Source organism: Chrysochloris asiatica, unplaced genomic scaffold (assembly GCF_000296735.1).
Source record: "Chrysochloris asiatica unplaced genomic scaffold, ChrAsi1.0 scaffold00282, whole genome shotgun sequence".
NCBI lineage: Eukaryota > Metazoa > Chordata > Mammalia > Afrosoricida > Chrysochloridae > Chrysochloris > Chrysochloris asiatica.
In genome coordinates this window covers 2,420,140-2,436,841 of record NW_006408800.1, presented here as the reverse complement: position 1 = coordinate 2,436,841, position 16,702 = coordinate 2,420,140, and the positions used below count along the sequence as shown (strand labels likewise).

Here is a 16,702-nt window from a genome sequence, read left to right as displayed (position 1 = left end):
CAGAACTCTGTTGTTCTCAAGTTGTGCCTATATCATTATTTACCTCTGTCTCACTTAGCCCATTGAGACCTGTCTAACCTGTTCTCCCATCTGCTTTGTACTTCCATTCCCCTCTCCTTACTTATATACTTCATGATACTTTCAATATCGTCTCCAAAACTAAAACTCAAATGCATCAATTCTTTTACAGTCTTCCTAATTCACTGTATAACTTTCATATGCATATAAGGCTATTGCTTGATTACGTACACCTTAGTTTCCAAACTTGTATCTTCACTCTTGAATACTTTAAAGAAGTCTTTCACTATAGATTTGCCCAATGCCACACATCGTTTTATCTCTTGACTACTGCTTCCTCTAAAGTTGATTGTGGGTCCAAGCAAAGTGAAGTCTCTAATTATCATGGTGTTGTTGATAGGTCCATTTGTGAGGATTTTTGTTTTCTTTACATTGAGGTGCAATCTATACTAAAGACTGTAACCTTCATTTTTCATTAGTAAGTATTTTAAGTCCTCTTCACTGACAGCAAAAAAGGTTGTAACATTTGCATATTGCAAGTTGTTAATGAATCTGACTCCAATCCTGATGCCACATTCTTCTTCATAAAATCCAGATTCTCATATTATTTGCTCAGCATACAGATTGAATAAGTATGGTAAAAGGATGCAACTATGGTACACACCTTTCCTGATTTTAAACCATACTGTATCTCTTGTTCTGTTCAAACAACTGCCTCTTAGTCTGTGTACAAATTCCTCATGAGCACAACTAAGGGTTCTGGAATCACCATTCTTCACAACGTTATACACAGCTTGTCATGATCCAAACAGTTGAAAGCCTTTGCATGGTCATTAAAGTACAAGTAAACATCTTTCTGATATTCTCTGCTTTCAGCCAAAATCTATCTTACATCAGCAGTAATATCTCTAGTTCCATGTCTATTACTAAATCCAGCTTGAGTTTCTGGCAGTTCCCTGTGGATGTTGCAGCCATTTTTAATTATCTGCAACAAAATTTCACTTGCATGTGAAAATAATATTTGATGAATTTCCACATTCCACTGGGTCACCTCTCTTTGGAATGGACACAACCTGTTGGACAGGTAGCTGTCTTCCAAATTTCTTGACATAGATAAGTGAGTGCCTCCAGAGCTGTGTCAGTTGGTTGAAAGATTTCAATTCCTGGAGCTTTGATTTTTTTTTTTTTTTTTACAATATCTTCAGTGTATCTTGGAGTTCTTGTTTCAGTACCATCACTTCTTAATTGTATGCTACCTCTTGAAATGGATGAACAGTGGCCATTTCTTTTTGATGGAGTGAATCTGTGCATTCTTTCCATCTTCTTTTGATATTGAGTTTTCCACCTTCTCTTCCCAGTCAATTTGATCCCTGTGTATTCTATCTGATGTGATCCATGTGTATAATTGCCTTTTTGTTGTTTAAAAAAGGTATTTTTAGTGAATAATTCATTGGTTTTGTGAAATTCTATTATGTAGTCTCTAGCATCATTTCTATCACCAAGGCCATATTTTCCAACTACAGAACCTTCCTCTTTGTTTCCAACCTTTGCATTCCAATCACTAGTAATTAGCAAAGCATCTTGATAACATGTCTGATCAGTTTCAGACTGAATAAATTGGTAGAATTCTTCAATTTCATCATTACTGACTTTAGTGGTTAGTGCATTAAATTTGAATAATATTGGTATTAACTTGCCTTCCTTGTAGGCATAAGGATATTGTCCTATCACAGACAACATTGTACTTCAAGATAGACCTTCAAATATTCTTGATAATGAAAGCTATGCTATTCCTTTTGAAACGGTCATCCCTGGCAGAGTAGACCATATGATTGTCAAATTCAAAATGCCTAGTACCAGTCCACTGCAGTTAACTAATGCCTAGGAAATTGGTGTTTATGTGTTCCATTTCCTTTTTTGATGGTTTTCAACTTTTCTAGATTCATACTTCATAAAATCCATGTTCAGATTTTTAATGGCTCTTTGCAGCTGTTTCTCCTCATTTTGAGTTGTGCCCCATCAACAAATGAATGTCCCTAAAGGTTTACTCCAACAGTATCATCATGGTCAACTCTATTTTGAGGAGGCAATTTTTCCTAAGTCATATTTTGTGTGCCTTCCAACCTGAGGGGCTCATCTTCTGGCACTATATCTGAGAATATTCTGGAGCTATTCATAATGTTTTCATCTCTGGCATGATACCTGACAATATTCCACAGGTGTTCATAAGGTTTTCAAGGGCTAAACATTCAAAGGTTGTTCAAATCTCCTTCTTTCTAGTCTGTCTTAGTCTGGGAGCTCCAGTGAAACCTGCCCACCATGGATGACCTTCCAGTACCACAGAAACACACAAGTCCACATAATACAAAACAACTGATAAATGAGGGCTCACTTAGGTTTTTCTTAAAAAGTGTTCAGTTATGTGTTTCTAAAATAATACTTTGAAAAGTTTGAGAAGGGAAGCAGAGAAGACCTGTTTTTGTAACAAACTGTAGCAATTGCTGAGATTTTGTAACCTATGCCTTCTTGAGATAAGTCTTAAATGACACAATGATCCACTCTTTATAAATAGATAGTAAAAGAGAATTATAATTCAAATACTAACAAATGTAGAATGCCTACTGTAATGCCTTTTTTTCCTTTGTTACTGCCCTAGAACCCAATCATAACTACTATGCTGTTAAATATTTAAATACTACATTTCCTCCATATAAAAAATATAAAACTCCTCCACATTGACACCACGATCACCCAAAAAGAGCTGCTTTTGATGGTATAATCAATATAATCTTAAACTTGGGGAAGGCAAATTAAAACTTATGGCAAAAAACCTGTCCAAAACTACAGGTTGCTGCCTATAAAAAGAGTGTGGAGGTGACCTCTGAACTTGTCTGGCTTCACAATGAAGAGAATCAAACTCATCAGTCCAAGGCTGATTCAAAGAGACAAAGGACAGACATATATCTACCGTCTTTCCTTCTTACCAATTCTGAGACCAGCCATCCCTTCCACCGTATTCTGCTTCTCTGCTTGCTTCAATAATTCATCGCAATGTTCACACAGAACTCAGACAATACTCATGATTATGAGTGTTATTAGGGAAGTTGGCAAGTTACAATTCCGAAACATAAATGCTCTGGATACAGTCCTTTGGTCAGGACAGCATCTTCTCAGTTATGCCCCATAGAAGGCCTCTCTTTAGTCTGCAGACTGAGTTGAGTGAACTCTTGGCTTTTGCCCTGCTCAGGCAATGCTCCAACATTCTTTCAGTGCTGCTAATTAATGCCAAATGGGCACACCACCTTGCCATAAGCCTCAGTCAGAAGGTGCTTAGCTATAGCTCCAGTGGTCAGTAACTTAACTCCACCAATTCAGTGCCTGGAGGCATGCCACTCCACATGCAAGCTTCTTGCATGGAGACACTCAGCTTTATTTGCTCCATGGACCAGGATGCCCACCAAGCTATTTTGTACTCTGACTCTGGATTCTGCTACTACTGCTTCTCAGCCACTCCTCTGCAGCTTCTCTGGCATCACAACTTTATTCACTGAATAAAGGAGGTTCAATGCACAGGGATCTCATATTCCAAAGGATGTGCTTCACTCTTCTTTCTTGAGAATAGTAAGATTTCCCTTTTTGCCACCAAAATGGCACATTTTTTATCCAGCAGGAATATGAATCCTTACATTAGAGTTCTAGGCTTTTATAATCACAATTAGCCCTGTTAACAATCACCTACAACTGAATCATATAATCCTATAAGCATCATCCCCTGTATTTTCTTACCCAGACCCATCAGGAAAAAGTCATTTGGCAGGAGCTCCAAAACCTATGGCTAGAAGAGCCATATCAAGTAGTCCACCATACCACACCCACCAAACTTGACCCACTGCCAGAGTATGGTGACCAACCTTCCCAGCTGAGAATGTTTGAAGTGTTTTCCATGGTGAGGGGCTTTCAGGGCTAAAACTGAAATGCTATCAGCTGGTTGCCTCACAGTTAGTTGCCTAAGAGGGTAATGCTAATGGTTTGTTACTCTAGTAAATCGACTGCCTGAGTTTCCTTCAGAGAAGGAGCTGACACCGAAAGCAGAAACACTGTCAGCATGTTCTTGACGTGGTATACTGTGACCTGGTCCTCAGGAAAATATCCACCTCAGCTGTGGATGGAAATAGAGCCCAAAGGGAGGTGAAACCAGCACCCAAAGCTCCCACAACACCTCCTATAATGATTCTTCCTCTATTCCTTTGCTCCCCTTTTCAGTATAAACTTTAAATTGTGTATACTCATGGTCCAGGTCCTTTCCATATTCTTTCTTCAACCCACTCCAGTCAGGCTTTGCCCTCATTCCTCCACCAAATGTGTCTTTGTCAACAATACAAAGGCCTCCAAACTGCTACCTTCAACAGTCATGTCCTCATCCTCATTTGACTTGAGCAGCATTTGAAACAGTGGTCATTCCCATGCCCTTGAAAGAAGCTTCACTTGACTTCCACAACACCAGGCTCTTTTGGTTTTCCTCCTACTTGCCTGACACTTTCCCAGCCCCCATGACAGACTTCTCTGTATCCCTCCCACCTCTCAAATGACTGAGCACCAGGACTCTCCCCTCTGACTTTTCTGTTCTTTGTCACTTCTCTCTCCCTTCATGACTGCAACCAGTTTCAAGACTTCAAATATAATCTGTGCACTAACAAGCTCCAAATTTACATAGCCAGCTGAGAAGTTTTACCTTAACCCCAAACTGGTGTGGCCTACAGTCCTTTGACAGTACCACTTGAATGTTAATTAATATGCCTCAAATCAACATTCTGATCTTCCCTCCTCCAACACAAAGCCATCACAATCTTTACCTACCTTTGTTGTTGTTGTTGTTATGTGCCATGGAGTCGGTTCCGACTCATAGCGACCCTGTACAGGGTTTCCGAGGCTGTAAATGTTTACGGGAGCAGAAAGCCTCATCTTTCTCCCGCAGAACAGCTGGTAGTTTCGAACTGCTGACCTTGTGGTTCACAGCCCGATTCGTAACCACTCCGCTACCAGAGCTCCTTTTCCTACCTTAGTAAATGGTTAGTCATGCTTTCAGTTGCTAAGCCCTAAACACTTAGAGTTGTCCTTTGCTCCTTTCTTTCTCTTATAACCTACATTATATTTATCAATCCTATTGGGCCTATCTACTTACCTCCATTACTGGTCCAAGTCACAATCATCTGCTGTTTAGATGAATGCATAGATATCCTTACTGGTCTCCCAGTCACCTCTAGTCCCATTACTCTGTGCTCAGCACAACAGCCAAAGAGAACACTTAAACACTTTATTCAAATCTGGTCAATCCTCTACCTAGGACATCCCAATGATCACATCATTCTGAATAAAACTCAAATAATATAAAACTATTTCTGAGCATTAAATTTAGAAAGTTGATCTATAAATCTTTTATTGTAACAAATAAAAATGCTTTCTTGTAGCCACACTTCTTCCGCTCATGGTGTATGCATGCCTAAATATTGTTTCCAGAGCCTTCTTTATATTTCAACCCATCTTTTGAGTGAATCTAACTATATCAAATCCAGCCTCTAACAATTTGTTGTTTAGAAAAAGGATTTTTTTTTTTTTTTAATTTGGCCATTATGTCTCTAGAGACTAGATTTCAAACTTTTGTTTAGGTACTTACTTTTAAAAACCTGGCACCATAAGAAGACTCTACAACAAAGCATATTTAAAAGATATTAGTTCAATCAGCAGCAAAAAAATCATTTTGTTCAGTGCCTATTTTAGTTCTACAGTCAAAGGGACGGGAACCAATTACCGACTCAAAACAAGACTATAACCTATGCGAAGAAATTATTTGAAATGAATAATCAATTTCCATAATACCATGCTATTTTTTTATTGTTGACAGTACACAAGCAAAATATACATCAATTCAACAATGTCTACACATTCAATTCAGTGTCACTGATTAGAGTCTTCAAGTTGTAAAACCAATCTCACCCTCTTTTTCAAATTCCCCATTGACATCAACTCATTGCCTCCTAAATTTCCTCTATCATCTTTAGAGTTGCTGATTTCTATCTGATCCAGTATCGATAGTTCTTCAAAAGAGCATGATGATAAACATTATATGAGTTTATCATTGTAAAAAGTAAAAAAAAAAAAGTTTTCACACTAGAAGAAACTTTTTTTTATAGTTACCAGAGGTACCTAGGGAAAGAGACCTTGTGTGAAGGGGAAAGTAATATACAGTAACAGGGAGATTGACAAAAATGATGGAGACAGAGGAAGACATGGGGAAGAAAGCAAATGTTAAAGGCAACAGAGGTAAATACTATTATATACACAGCCCTGCAACAACAGTGATCTATTAGTAGATGCATGGATACACACTCGGGCTGAAAGGGAATAAAAAGGAAAGTGGGATTATCCCCACACATTTATATAGGCTTGACAAAGAATATCTGTACATGGGTATTTACCTTTGCTGCAAATATATCCATGAATGTGGTAGAAAATACAATGGTCAAAGTTATGAAAACTTCTTATATATAACCAAACATTTTGCGGGAGGGTGTGGCACTGTGGGTTAATGCACTGCACTGACAAGTCAGTTTGAACTGCAAGGTCGAAAGTTTAAGCTCACTAGCAACTCCTCGGAAACCCTATACAGGGTTGGTATGGGTAGGAACCGACACAACGGCACACAGCAACAACAACAATCTCTAGGCCTAAGGGCTCAGGACTATAGTATCTGGGGACACATGGTCAACTAGCATAACATAGTCCACAAAGATTATACACTACATTGGTTAATAACAACTGGGATCTTAAAGGCTTATGAGTGTCCATCTAAGGTATAACTATTGGTGTCTTCCTGTTTGCAGGAAAGAAAAGTTATGAAACTGTAAGTCATATGGCATCAGTCTGCATGACCCTGAGGTCCAGATGCCACTATCAATTGTTCTGATAGGGATCAAGTTATAGAAGGTCCTAGACAAAGTGGGAGAAAATGTGAAAAAGAACAAAAAAACCATCTTAAAAAGCAGGCATACTGGTCAGATAGAGACTGGTGGAACCCCAAGTCTATGGCCAGTGGCCACCTTTCAGGTCTGGAAATGAACTCACCCCCATGGCTCAGTTTTCAGCCACGCAATAGATAGGTATATAGACAGAACAACAACACTAGTGAGGTACACACATTAGAATGGTCAACCATTCAAGATCTAAAGGGCAGCATTTCCCCAAGGATGAAGAGCAAAAGCATTGGGCAAGAAGGAGAAATGCAAACAAGAAACACAGGGAGGAGATGGGTAAGGAATATTACATTAAGGGGATTGCAATTGTTGAGCTGAAACAAAGTGTAGGATTTGTTCAATGTAAAACTAATGATCTGCTCTGTAAACCTGTACTCATTTCACAATAAATACAATAAAAGTCTTTAAAAAAAAAAAAAAAGGCAACGCAAACATTCTATACTTACTATTTGGTCTAAAGAAGACTCAAGGAGACATTTTTTGTTTTAAGGTTCAAAGATTATCTCAGGGAAACAGTTATTGGAGTACATCTAGCCTGAATGGCTCCAAGTCTGTGTTCCATGAGAATATGGAATTCTGTTTCACATTTTTCCCATTTTGCAAAACACATTGTTTTTATTTAAACCTCAGATAATGACTTCACTGGAAAAAGAAATTTCAATAATTTGCCAGAGGACCTCATAATACCTAATACCAGAGTTTCAGCATTCACTGTTTGACATTACTCTGGTCATTTGCTAGTGCACGTAGGGTTAACTGTGAAATCATCCATAAGAAAGGGTAAGACCCTGTATGACTATATTGGACAAAGATGCTGTTTTCGCTCGTAGAGATGCCATACAAGATCATCTCCTGTAAGAAGCTCATTCTTCGTTTTTCTCATATACTGTAGGATAAGCACTGGGCTGTGAACCACAAGGTTGGCAGTTCAAACCCACTAGCTACTCCTTAGATACTCTGTACAGGATTGCTAGGAGTCAAAATCAACTCAATAGCTTTTAACAACAACAACATATACCATGAAAAGAAAAAGAAAAATGATAAAAAGAAAATTTTGCGTTGGGTTGCCAGGTTTAGCAAATAAAACTAAAGGATGTCTAAGTAAATTTGATTTTAGGTCAAGCCAATCTTTTTGTTGTTGTATACAATATTTTGGGGGGAAAACTTATATGAAACAAAAATTTAATGTTTAGTTATCTAAAGTTCAAATTTAACTGTATGTCCTATGTTTTATCTGGCAGCCTTAGTAGGGTGAGTGTTAATAAAAAGAAAAAAGAAAGCAAAGCAGGCCTTTGTTGATAAAAGAAGTTGGCAGTAGCCAAGGGCTGACCTTTTGAATACAAACCTCTTGCTTCCTCCATCTGAGTTTCAAGCTGCTCCATCTATACACTGAGCTCCCTATGCGTAATTCTGTTCTAACTTTTGCTGCAGTAAATTTAGAAACAGGAGCCTCCCAGAATGAGCATTCGTTATTGGGAACAGAAATAACTTTTTTTTTAGGGAATAACTGACCTCAATCATACAAAAGCAATCAAAACTAGCTCTTCATTGAAGAGAAAAGTTTGAGTAGTATAAAAAGATCAATCAAAGTCAACAAAGAAGAGAAATGGAATCACAATGTGTATGTGTGGGCTTGGAGAGGTAAGGGAAACACAAAAAAATAGAGAAAAGAAAGTGAGAAATAAAAATACCAACAGCAGAAAAAGACGAAGACAGGGAAAGTGGAGAGGGAGTAGATGAGTGGATAGGGCAAGGAAAGATTGCAGCATCCTCTTAAGAATTGTAGTTTTTAAGAATTGTAGTTTATGTATTGTACAAGATTCCTTCCCAGGGTCTCACAAGACCCTCCACAAGCCTTGATACTGCCTCTTATCCACCAGAGTGTATCTTTCTCTAAGGCACACAAAAGCAGCATTAAAGAGTAGAAGCCTAAAACTAGGATTTTAAAGATTCTGGTTTTCACAGCCTCCCTGGTGTCTTTGCTGAAGTGTTTGCCAGCATGAACAGTATCAGTTATGAGAGATTTACTTGCCTGGACTCTTAGATCTCTGTATCCAAATTTTTTGTAAGTTCTTTGCCTTTTCCATTATTTCATACATGTCCTTAGCAAAGTCCTGTACAGATTTTAAAAAGGCCAGGTTGTCAACCTCCTTCTTGTCATATTCAGCTGCAGTTTGGAACCTAGGCAACCTTGAGAAAAATAAAATAAATACCACAAATCAAACTCTATTAAGAGAATAAATTGCCTCAACATTTTTAAGTTTCTTGATTCTAATATCAAGTCATTTGAAACTAAAGTTGACCAGTTTATACATTCACCAACTGTCCATGGGACCATTTCACTTGAACATCACCCCAAATGGAAATTATCATAAAATTTCGGCCAATCCAAAACAAGAAAAATGTACTCGTTCGTTTTATCATCTGTAAAAGAATAACCATTTTACACATTGATTGATCATTTGATTATCTTTGTTAATTCAACATATATTACACCTTATGCACTGTGCAAGATGCCACACACCACTACCCTCCTCCCCCATGGTGCAAATGGTTAATATCCTTGGCTACTAATAGAAATGTTGATAGTTCAAGTCCACTTACAGGGTTCTCAAAAGAAAGGTGATCTACATCTTAAAAGACACAGCCATTCGGTACATAATTCTACTCTGAAATACACAAGTCACCATAAGTCAGAAATAGCTAAACAGCAACTGACTAATTGTGCTAGCTGCTGGAGATAAATATATAAGCAAATAGAGCAGATGCAATCCTTGTATGTGAAGGAAACAGGAAATAACTAAACAGATATTATTATATATTAAATATTCTTCAAAAGCACCATAATACAAAGACACCAATGCATCTACACTTTTCCTTACTCATTGTCTAGCCTTTAGTGTTGTTGTTGTTAAGTGCCATTGAGTTGATTCCGACCCATAGCAACCCTGTATAGGGTTTCCAAGGAGCAGCTGGTGAGCTTGAACCACCAACCTTGCAGGGCAAACGACTTTGCAGTCTGATACATTACCCCACAGTGCCACACCTGGACTCCTTACATGTCCTCAAAATGATATTTTTGCTTTTTAACACTTTAACAGGTCTTTTACAACAAATTTTCCCAATGCAAAATATCATTTGATTTATTGGCTGCTGCTTCCATGGAGAGTGATAGTGAATCCAAGTAAAATGAAATCCTTGATAACTTGATTATTTTCTCTATCATGTTTTTGCTCACTGGTCCAGTTGTGAGGATTATTGCTTTCTTTATATTGAGGAATAATCCATATTGAAGGCTGTAATCTGTGATCTTTATCATTAAGTGCTTCAAGTCTTCTTGGCTTTCAACAAGCAAGACTGTGTTATCTGCATATTGTAGGTTCTTCTTCTGTTTCAGCTTCTCAGATTACTTGCTCAGCATACAAATAAAAAATGTGTGGTTAAAGAAAGAAAAAAAAGTATGGTGAAGGATACAATCCTAATACACACGTTTTCCAAACTTCACACCATACTGTACCCCTTGTTCTTGTTCTATGTACAGGTTCTGCATGAACACAGAATTTCCATTCTTCTCACCATTTTCCAAATTTTGCTGTGATCTACACTGTTGAATGTCTTTGCACATTTAATAAAACACAGGTAAGCATCTTTCTGTATTCTCTACTTTTGGTCAACATCCATATAACATCATCAATGATAATCCTTCATTTCTTAATCCAACTTGAATTTCTGGCAGTTTGGTGTACTGCTACAACTGTTTTTGAATTCTCTTCAATACAATTTTAATTACTTTTGACATTAATTGTTCAAATATGTCAGCATTATTTGGGGTCACCTTTCTTTGGAAGAGGCATATATATGAATCTCCTCCAGTCAGTTGGCCAGGTAGCTGTCTTCCAAATTTCTTGGCATAGACCAGTGAGTGCTTTCAGCATTGCACCTGTTTGCTAAAATATCTTTATTGGTATTCTGTAAATTCCATGTTTTTCCCCAATGTCTCCAGTGCAACTCAGACTTCTTCCTTCAACACCAGCAGTACTTGATCATATGCTACCTCCTGAAATTGTTGAACATTAACATAAAATTGTTGAAGCAACCTTGTGCATTACTTCTGTATTCTTTGATGGCTTTTATCATTAAAAAAATTGTACATTGTTCTTGTTAAGAGTTTTTTGTCTCCTAGAATCCCTGTATAGGGTTCCTGAGGCTGTAAATCTTTGCAGGGACAGAAAGCCTCATTTTTCTCCTGTGGAGAGACTGGTGGGCTCAAACCACTGACCTTGTGGTTTGAGTCCACTGTTTATCCTACAGACACACCACACTTCCATAGAAGTTTACCCATAAAATCATTTATTATCTCATTTCAAAGCTTGATTTATTACTTCAGTTCTTTCAGCTTGAGAAATACTGAGTGTGTTTGAACATTTCATTATACTTTATTTTGTCTTCTCAAACTGCCCTTTGAAATCTTCTGTTCAGTTCTATTGCTTCATTATTTCTTCCTAATCTATATTCAAGAGTAAGATGTTCCTATATCCAATTTGGTCTTTTTTTCCCTTACATGTCTGTCTTTTATAATATCTTCATTTATAATATTCTTAACATCATTCCACAACTAAATTCATGGAAGCATCAGTCAAGAAATCAGATCATGTACTGCAATGGGCAAATCTGCTGCAAAAGACCTCTTTAAAGTATTTAAAAGCAAAGATGTCACTTTGAGCTATTATGGTCTGTAAATTCTATAGTGCATAATGTGGCTATGAGTCAAAACCAACTTGACAGCACCTAACAACAGTAAATTCAAACAAGATATATTTAAGGCTATACTTTGGTTCTTTTTGACTTGTTTTATATTTTTTTCATCTTAAACTTGAACTTACATATGAGCAATTGATGATATCTTCCACAATCAGCCCTTAGTCTTTTTCTGAGTAATGATACTGAGTTTCTTCATTGTGTCTTTCTACAACTTGATCCCATTGTAGTTCATCTGGCAAGATTCACTTTCTTTAGTTGAAAAAAGATATTCCCAAAACTCTTGCAAACTTTTACTATGCAATCCACAGTCTCATTTCTTTCACCACGTCCTTGTCTACATCTGGCTTGAGACTCTGGCAGTTGCTTGTTAATGTACTGTTGCTGGAGTTTTTGAAAATTTTATTTGCCTGTGATTTTTTTTTTATGTTTTATTGTGAATTATATGATAGTTTACATGGGAGAACATTAGTTTTACATTCATCCTAGCCTATACCGTTTCATTGCTATGGTTACAATCCCCTCCACATCAGCTAACCAAAGGGTATACACTAAAGCCTGCCACCCCAGTCATCAGCACACAGTCCCTCTCCCTCTCTGGTTCTAAAGTCCACAACTGTTCCATCTCTCCATGTCTTCACCTCTGCCTCCATCTCAGGCATCACTGTTTCTCTGGGTAGGGTCCCACTCTCCACTCTTCTCCCTTGATGGTCCCAGGGACCTCCGCTCCTAGGCTGAAGAGTTAATCACTCCCCTCCTTGCTACAAAACATCTATCTTTACATTTCCAACCCTCACAATCAGTCCTGATAACAATTATTCACTATTGTATCACAAGGGACCCATCTGCATTTCATTTCATCAGCCCCACCTAGACAGATTGGATACTACTCAGTGGAGATTCTACCTTCCTTCATGCCCTCTGGATCTAGGTCCCCTCTTGAAAGCTTGTAAGCCAGTCACGTCTTGCCTTTCCAGCCCCCTCATTTTGGGTAGCCAATGTCCAAGTTGACCATCCCTGTCAACTCTGTGTATGGAGGGAGTGGGAATGATTCTTGCTGTAAAGATTTATTTTCTATTTGGGCTACTGCATCCATAGGTGTAGGTCAAGTTCATCAAATTGTATCAGATTACACTTTTTTTTCCTCTTCTTTCTTCTTCTGGTTGAGCTCTGATCATCCAGTCATTAAAGCCAGGTCAAGTGGGTATTATCTGCAAGTGTGGGTGTTCTTGTGCATATGCCCTCTCTTCTTAACAGCTGGTTGTTTCACTCTCCACTCTAGTCCTCTGTGGCCCAAGAGTCCCCAGGTCTTGCCACACACTGCTGGCTAACCAAGTCTCCACCCAGGTTCACAGAAGTCTATTAAACATTGTAGGGCTTAGCTTGCCGCTTCATTGCTGTCTTTCCCTCACTTCCCCTTCTCAGTGACGAGCATGGTCACCAATCAGAGCATGTATTCCCGTTGAGTCTTAGTCTTGGAAGGGGGATTGCACTGAAGGAACCCGACCACTTACCTTGATGTCTCCTGGGCAAACAACTTGTTTGTTCTTGTAGTAACAGTTGGTCTGCCTATGTTGTTTTGTATTTTTCCTGTAGGTCTTTCTTTCAAAAAGTATCTTCTGTTTTTCTAGCCACTCCAGGCTGGTATGCTCATCCTTTCAAGTGGAAATTTCCTATCTCTGAAGATCTGGATGTGGTTCAGGCTCTCACCTATTATTGTCTTATATAATGCAGAGGCTCCTTGTCTGTGATTTTAATGACATTGCTGTATGATTTCTGCTTTCTAATGAATCACCACCACTCTTTGGAATGGGCACAAATATGGATTTCTTCCAATCAGTTGGCCAGGTGGCTTAAGTACCACACAAGGACTTCTGTGCATCAGTGAGCTAAAATGGACTGGTCTTGACCATTTAGAAGCTGTATCATATGGTTTACTATGTGGAAAAAGAAAATTGAAGAGGAATGGCGTCACATATTTCAAGATCTAGCTTCAAGTATATTACTATGTGCTGCAATGTAGACCAGTAAATACCACTATTATTCAAATGTATGCACCAAACACTAAAGACAATAATGATGAAATGAAAGACTTCTACCAAATTCTTCAGTCTGAAATTAGTCAAACATGTAATCAAGATGTATGGATAATTGCTGGTGATTGGAATACAAATGTTGGAAACAAAGAGTAAGGATCAGTAGTTAGAAAATATGGCCTTGGTGATAGAAATCATGCTGGAGATGACATGATAGAAAATTTTCAAAACCAATGACTTCTTCATTGCAAATACCTTTTTTTAACAACATAAAAGATGACTATACACATGCACCTTACCAGATGGAATACACAGAAACCAAGTTGACTATATCTACGGAAAGAGGTAGTTGAAAAACTCCGTATCATCATCCAAAACAAGGCCAGGGGCAAACTGTGGAGAAAGACCATCAATGCTCATATGCAAGTTCATGCTGAAGAAAATTAAAACAAGTCCATGAGAGATAAGAGTTGACCTTGAGCACATCCCACCTGAGTTTAGAGATAATCTTAGGAACAGATTTGATTAATTAAATTCTGATGAACTAAGACCAGATGAGTTGTGAGATGACATCAAGAACATAATACAGGAAGAAAGCTAAAAGATCATTAAGAAGAAAAGAAAGAAGGAAAAGGCCAAAATAGATGTCAGAGGAGACTCTAAAACTTGCTCTCTAGTGTAGAGATGCTAAAGTAATGGAAGAAATGAGTAGGTAAAAAAAGCTGAACAGAGAATTTCAAAGGGCAGCTTGAGAAGACAAATCAAATAATATAATGAAATGTGCAAAGACCTTGAGTTGGAAAACCAAAAGAGAAGGGCTTACTCAGCATTTCTCAAGTTGAAAGAAATGAAAACAAAATTAAAATTTTGATTTGAAATACTTAAGAATTCTATGGGCAAATATTTGAATGATGCTGAAAGCATCAAAAGAAGAAAGAAGGAATACACAAAGTCACTATACCAAAAAGAAATGGTCAGTATTCAGCCATTTCAAGAGGTAGCATGTGATCAAGAGCAATTGGTACTGATGGAAGCCATACAAGGTTCACTGAAGGCATTGGCAAATGACAAGGGTCTGGGAATTGATGGAATCTAAATTAAAATCTTCCAAAAAAACTGATGTAGTAATGGACACGCTTACTCGTCTATGTCAAGAAATTTGGAAGACATCAATTTGTCCAACTTATTGGAAGAGATCCATATTTGTGCCCATTCCAAAGAGAGGTGACCCCCGAATGTGGAAATCATCAGACAATATCATTAACATCACATACAGTTAAAATTTTGCTAAAGATAACTCAACAATGGCTGAAACAACACAGGTACTCCTGAGAAACCTATACTTAGGCCAAGAGTAGTCGTTCAAACAGAACAGGGGGACGATGAATGGTTTAAAATCAGGACATGTATGTGCCAGGGTTGTATTCTTTCACCATACTTATTCAATCTGTATGCTGAGCAAATAGTCTTTGTTCATGGATTATATGAACAAGAACATGGCATCATAATTGCTAGAAGACTCATTGACCACCTGCAATATGAAGATGATACTTGCTGAAAATGAAGAGGGCTTGAAATACTTACTGTTAAAGATCAAAGACCACAGCCTTACTTATGACTCACACCAAAATGTAAAGAAAATAAAATCCTCACCATTGGACCAATAAATAACCATGATAATTGGAGAAAAAAATTAAAGTTGTCAAAGACTTTATAATGCCTGTGTGTGCCAGATTCCAAAGCCATTTGAACTGCAAGGTCAGAGACTCAAGGGTTTCTTCAGAAACCCTATACGGGGTCGCTATGGGTCGGAATCAACTCAATGGCACCTAACAACACCAACAACCATCAATACTCATAGAACAATCAAGAAATTAATGACTTATTACATTAGGTGAATCCACTGCAGAAGACCTCTTTAAAATGTCCAAGAACAAAGATGTCAGTTTAAGGACTCAGGTGCATCTAACCCAATCCGTGGTGTTTTCAAATAGCCTCAGATGCACATGAAAGTTGGACAATGAATTAGTAAGACCATGGAAGAATTGATTTATTTGCATCATGGCATTGGAGAAGAATATTAAAAGTACCGTGGACTGCCAGACAAACAAGCAAATTTATGTTTGCAGAAGTATGACCAGAATTCTCTTCAGAAGCCAGTTTAGTGAGCCTTTGTCTTTCATAGTTGTGAAATATTTTCAAATGGGAACAGCCCCTGGAGAAGTATACCATGCTTGATAAAATTGAGGGTCAATGAAAAAGAAGACCCCCCCCCCATGAGATGGATTGGCACAATGGCAGCAGCAATGGGCACGAGCATAACAATAATTGTGAAGTTGGTGCAGGACAGGGCTGTGTTTTTTACTCTTGTGCAAAATTTGTAATAAGTCAAATGACTTGATGGCACCTAACAACAGCAACACCCTTCAATATTTCAAGTCAAGACTTGAATTTTTCTTCAGTTCTTTCAGTGTGAGAAATGCTGAGTGAGTTCTTCCTTTTCAGTTTTCTAACTTAAAATGCCTAACTGTGTCTTCTTGATCTGCCCTTTGGAATTATCTGTCCAATTCTTTTACCTCCTCAATTTTTCATTTTCTATTCACTTTAACATCTCTGGAATTCACTTTAACAGCTGGAAGTGCTGATGAATTCTATTTCAACTCATAGCGACCCTATATAGGGTTTCTGACACTGTAAATCTTTACAGGAGCAGAAAACCTCATCTTTCTCCCATGGAATAGCTGGTAGTTTCAAACTGCAGACCTTAAGGTTAGCAGCCTTATTTGTAATCTCTACGCTACCAGAGATCCTCTACGCTGGAGAGTAAGTTTCAAAGTCTCTTCTGACATCCATTTTGGT

The 16,702-nt window shown here is 38.0% G+C and overlaps 1 protein-coding gene across 1 annotated transcript in view; it reads right to left on the bottom strand.

The window, feature by feature from the left end:
* Window positions 1-16,702, bottom strand: part of LOC102815532 (ATP-binding cassette sub-family A member 13-like) — an 857,870-nt gene that overhangs the window by 757,800 nt on the left and 83,368 nt on the right. Inside the window, exons 4-5 of the mRNA XM_006874535.1 lie at window positions 9,082-9,239; window positions 5,693-5,721 (exon numbers count right to left, since the gene is read on the bottom strand). Coding sequence (XP_006874597.1) covers window positions 5,693-5,721; window positions 9,082-9,239 — 187 coding nt within the window. The remainder of the gene's footprint in view (window positions 1-5,692; window positions 5,722-9,081; window positions 9,240-16,702) is intronic.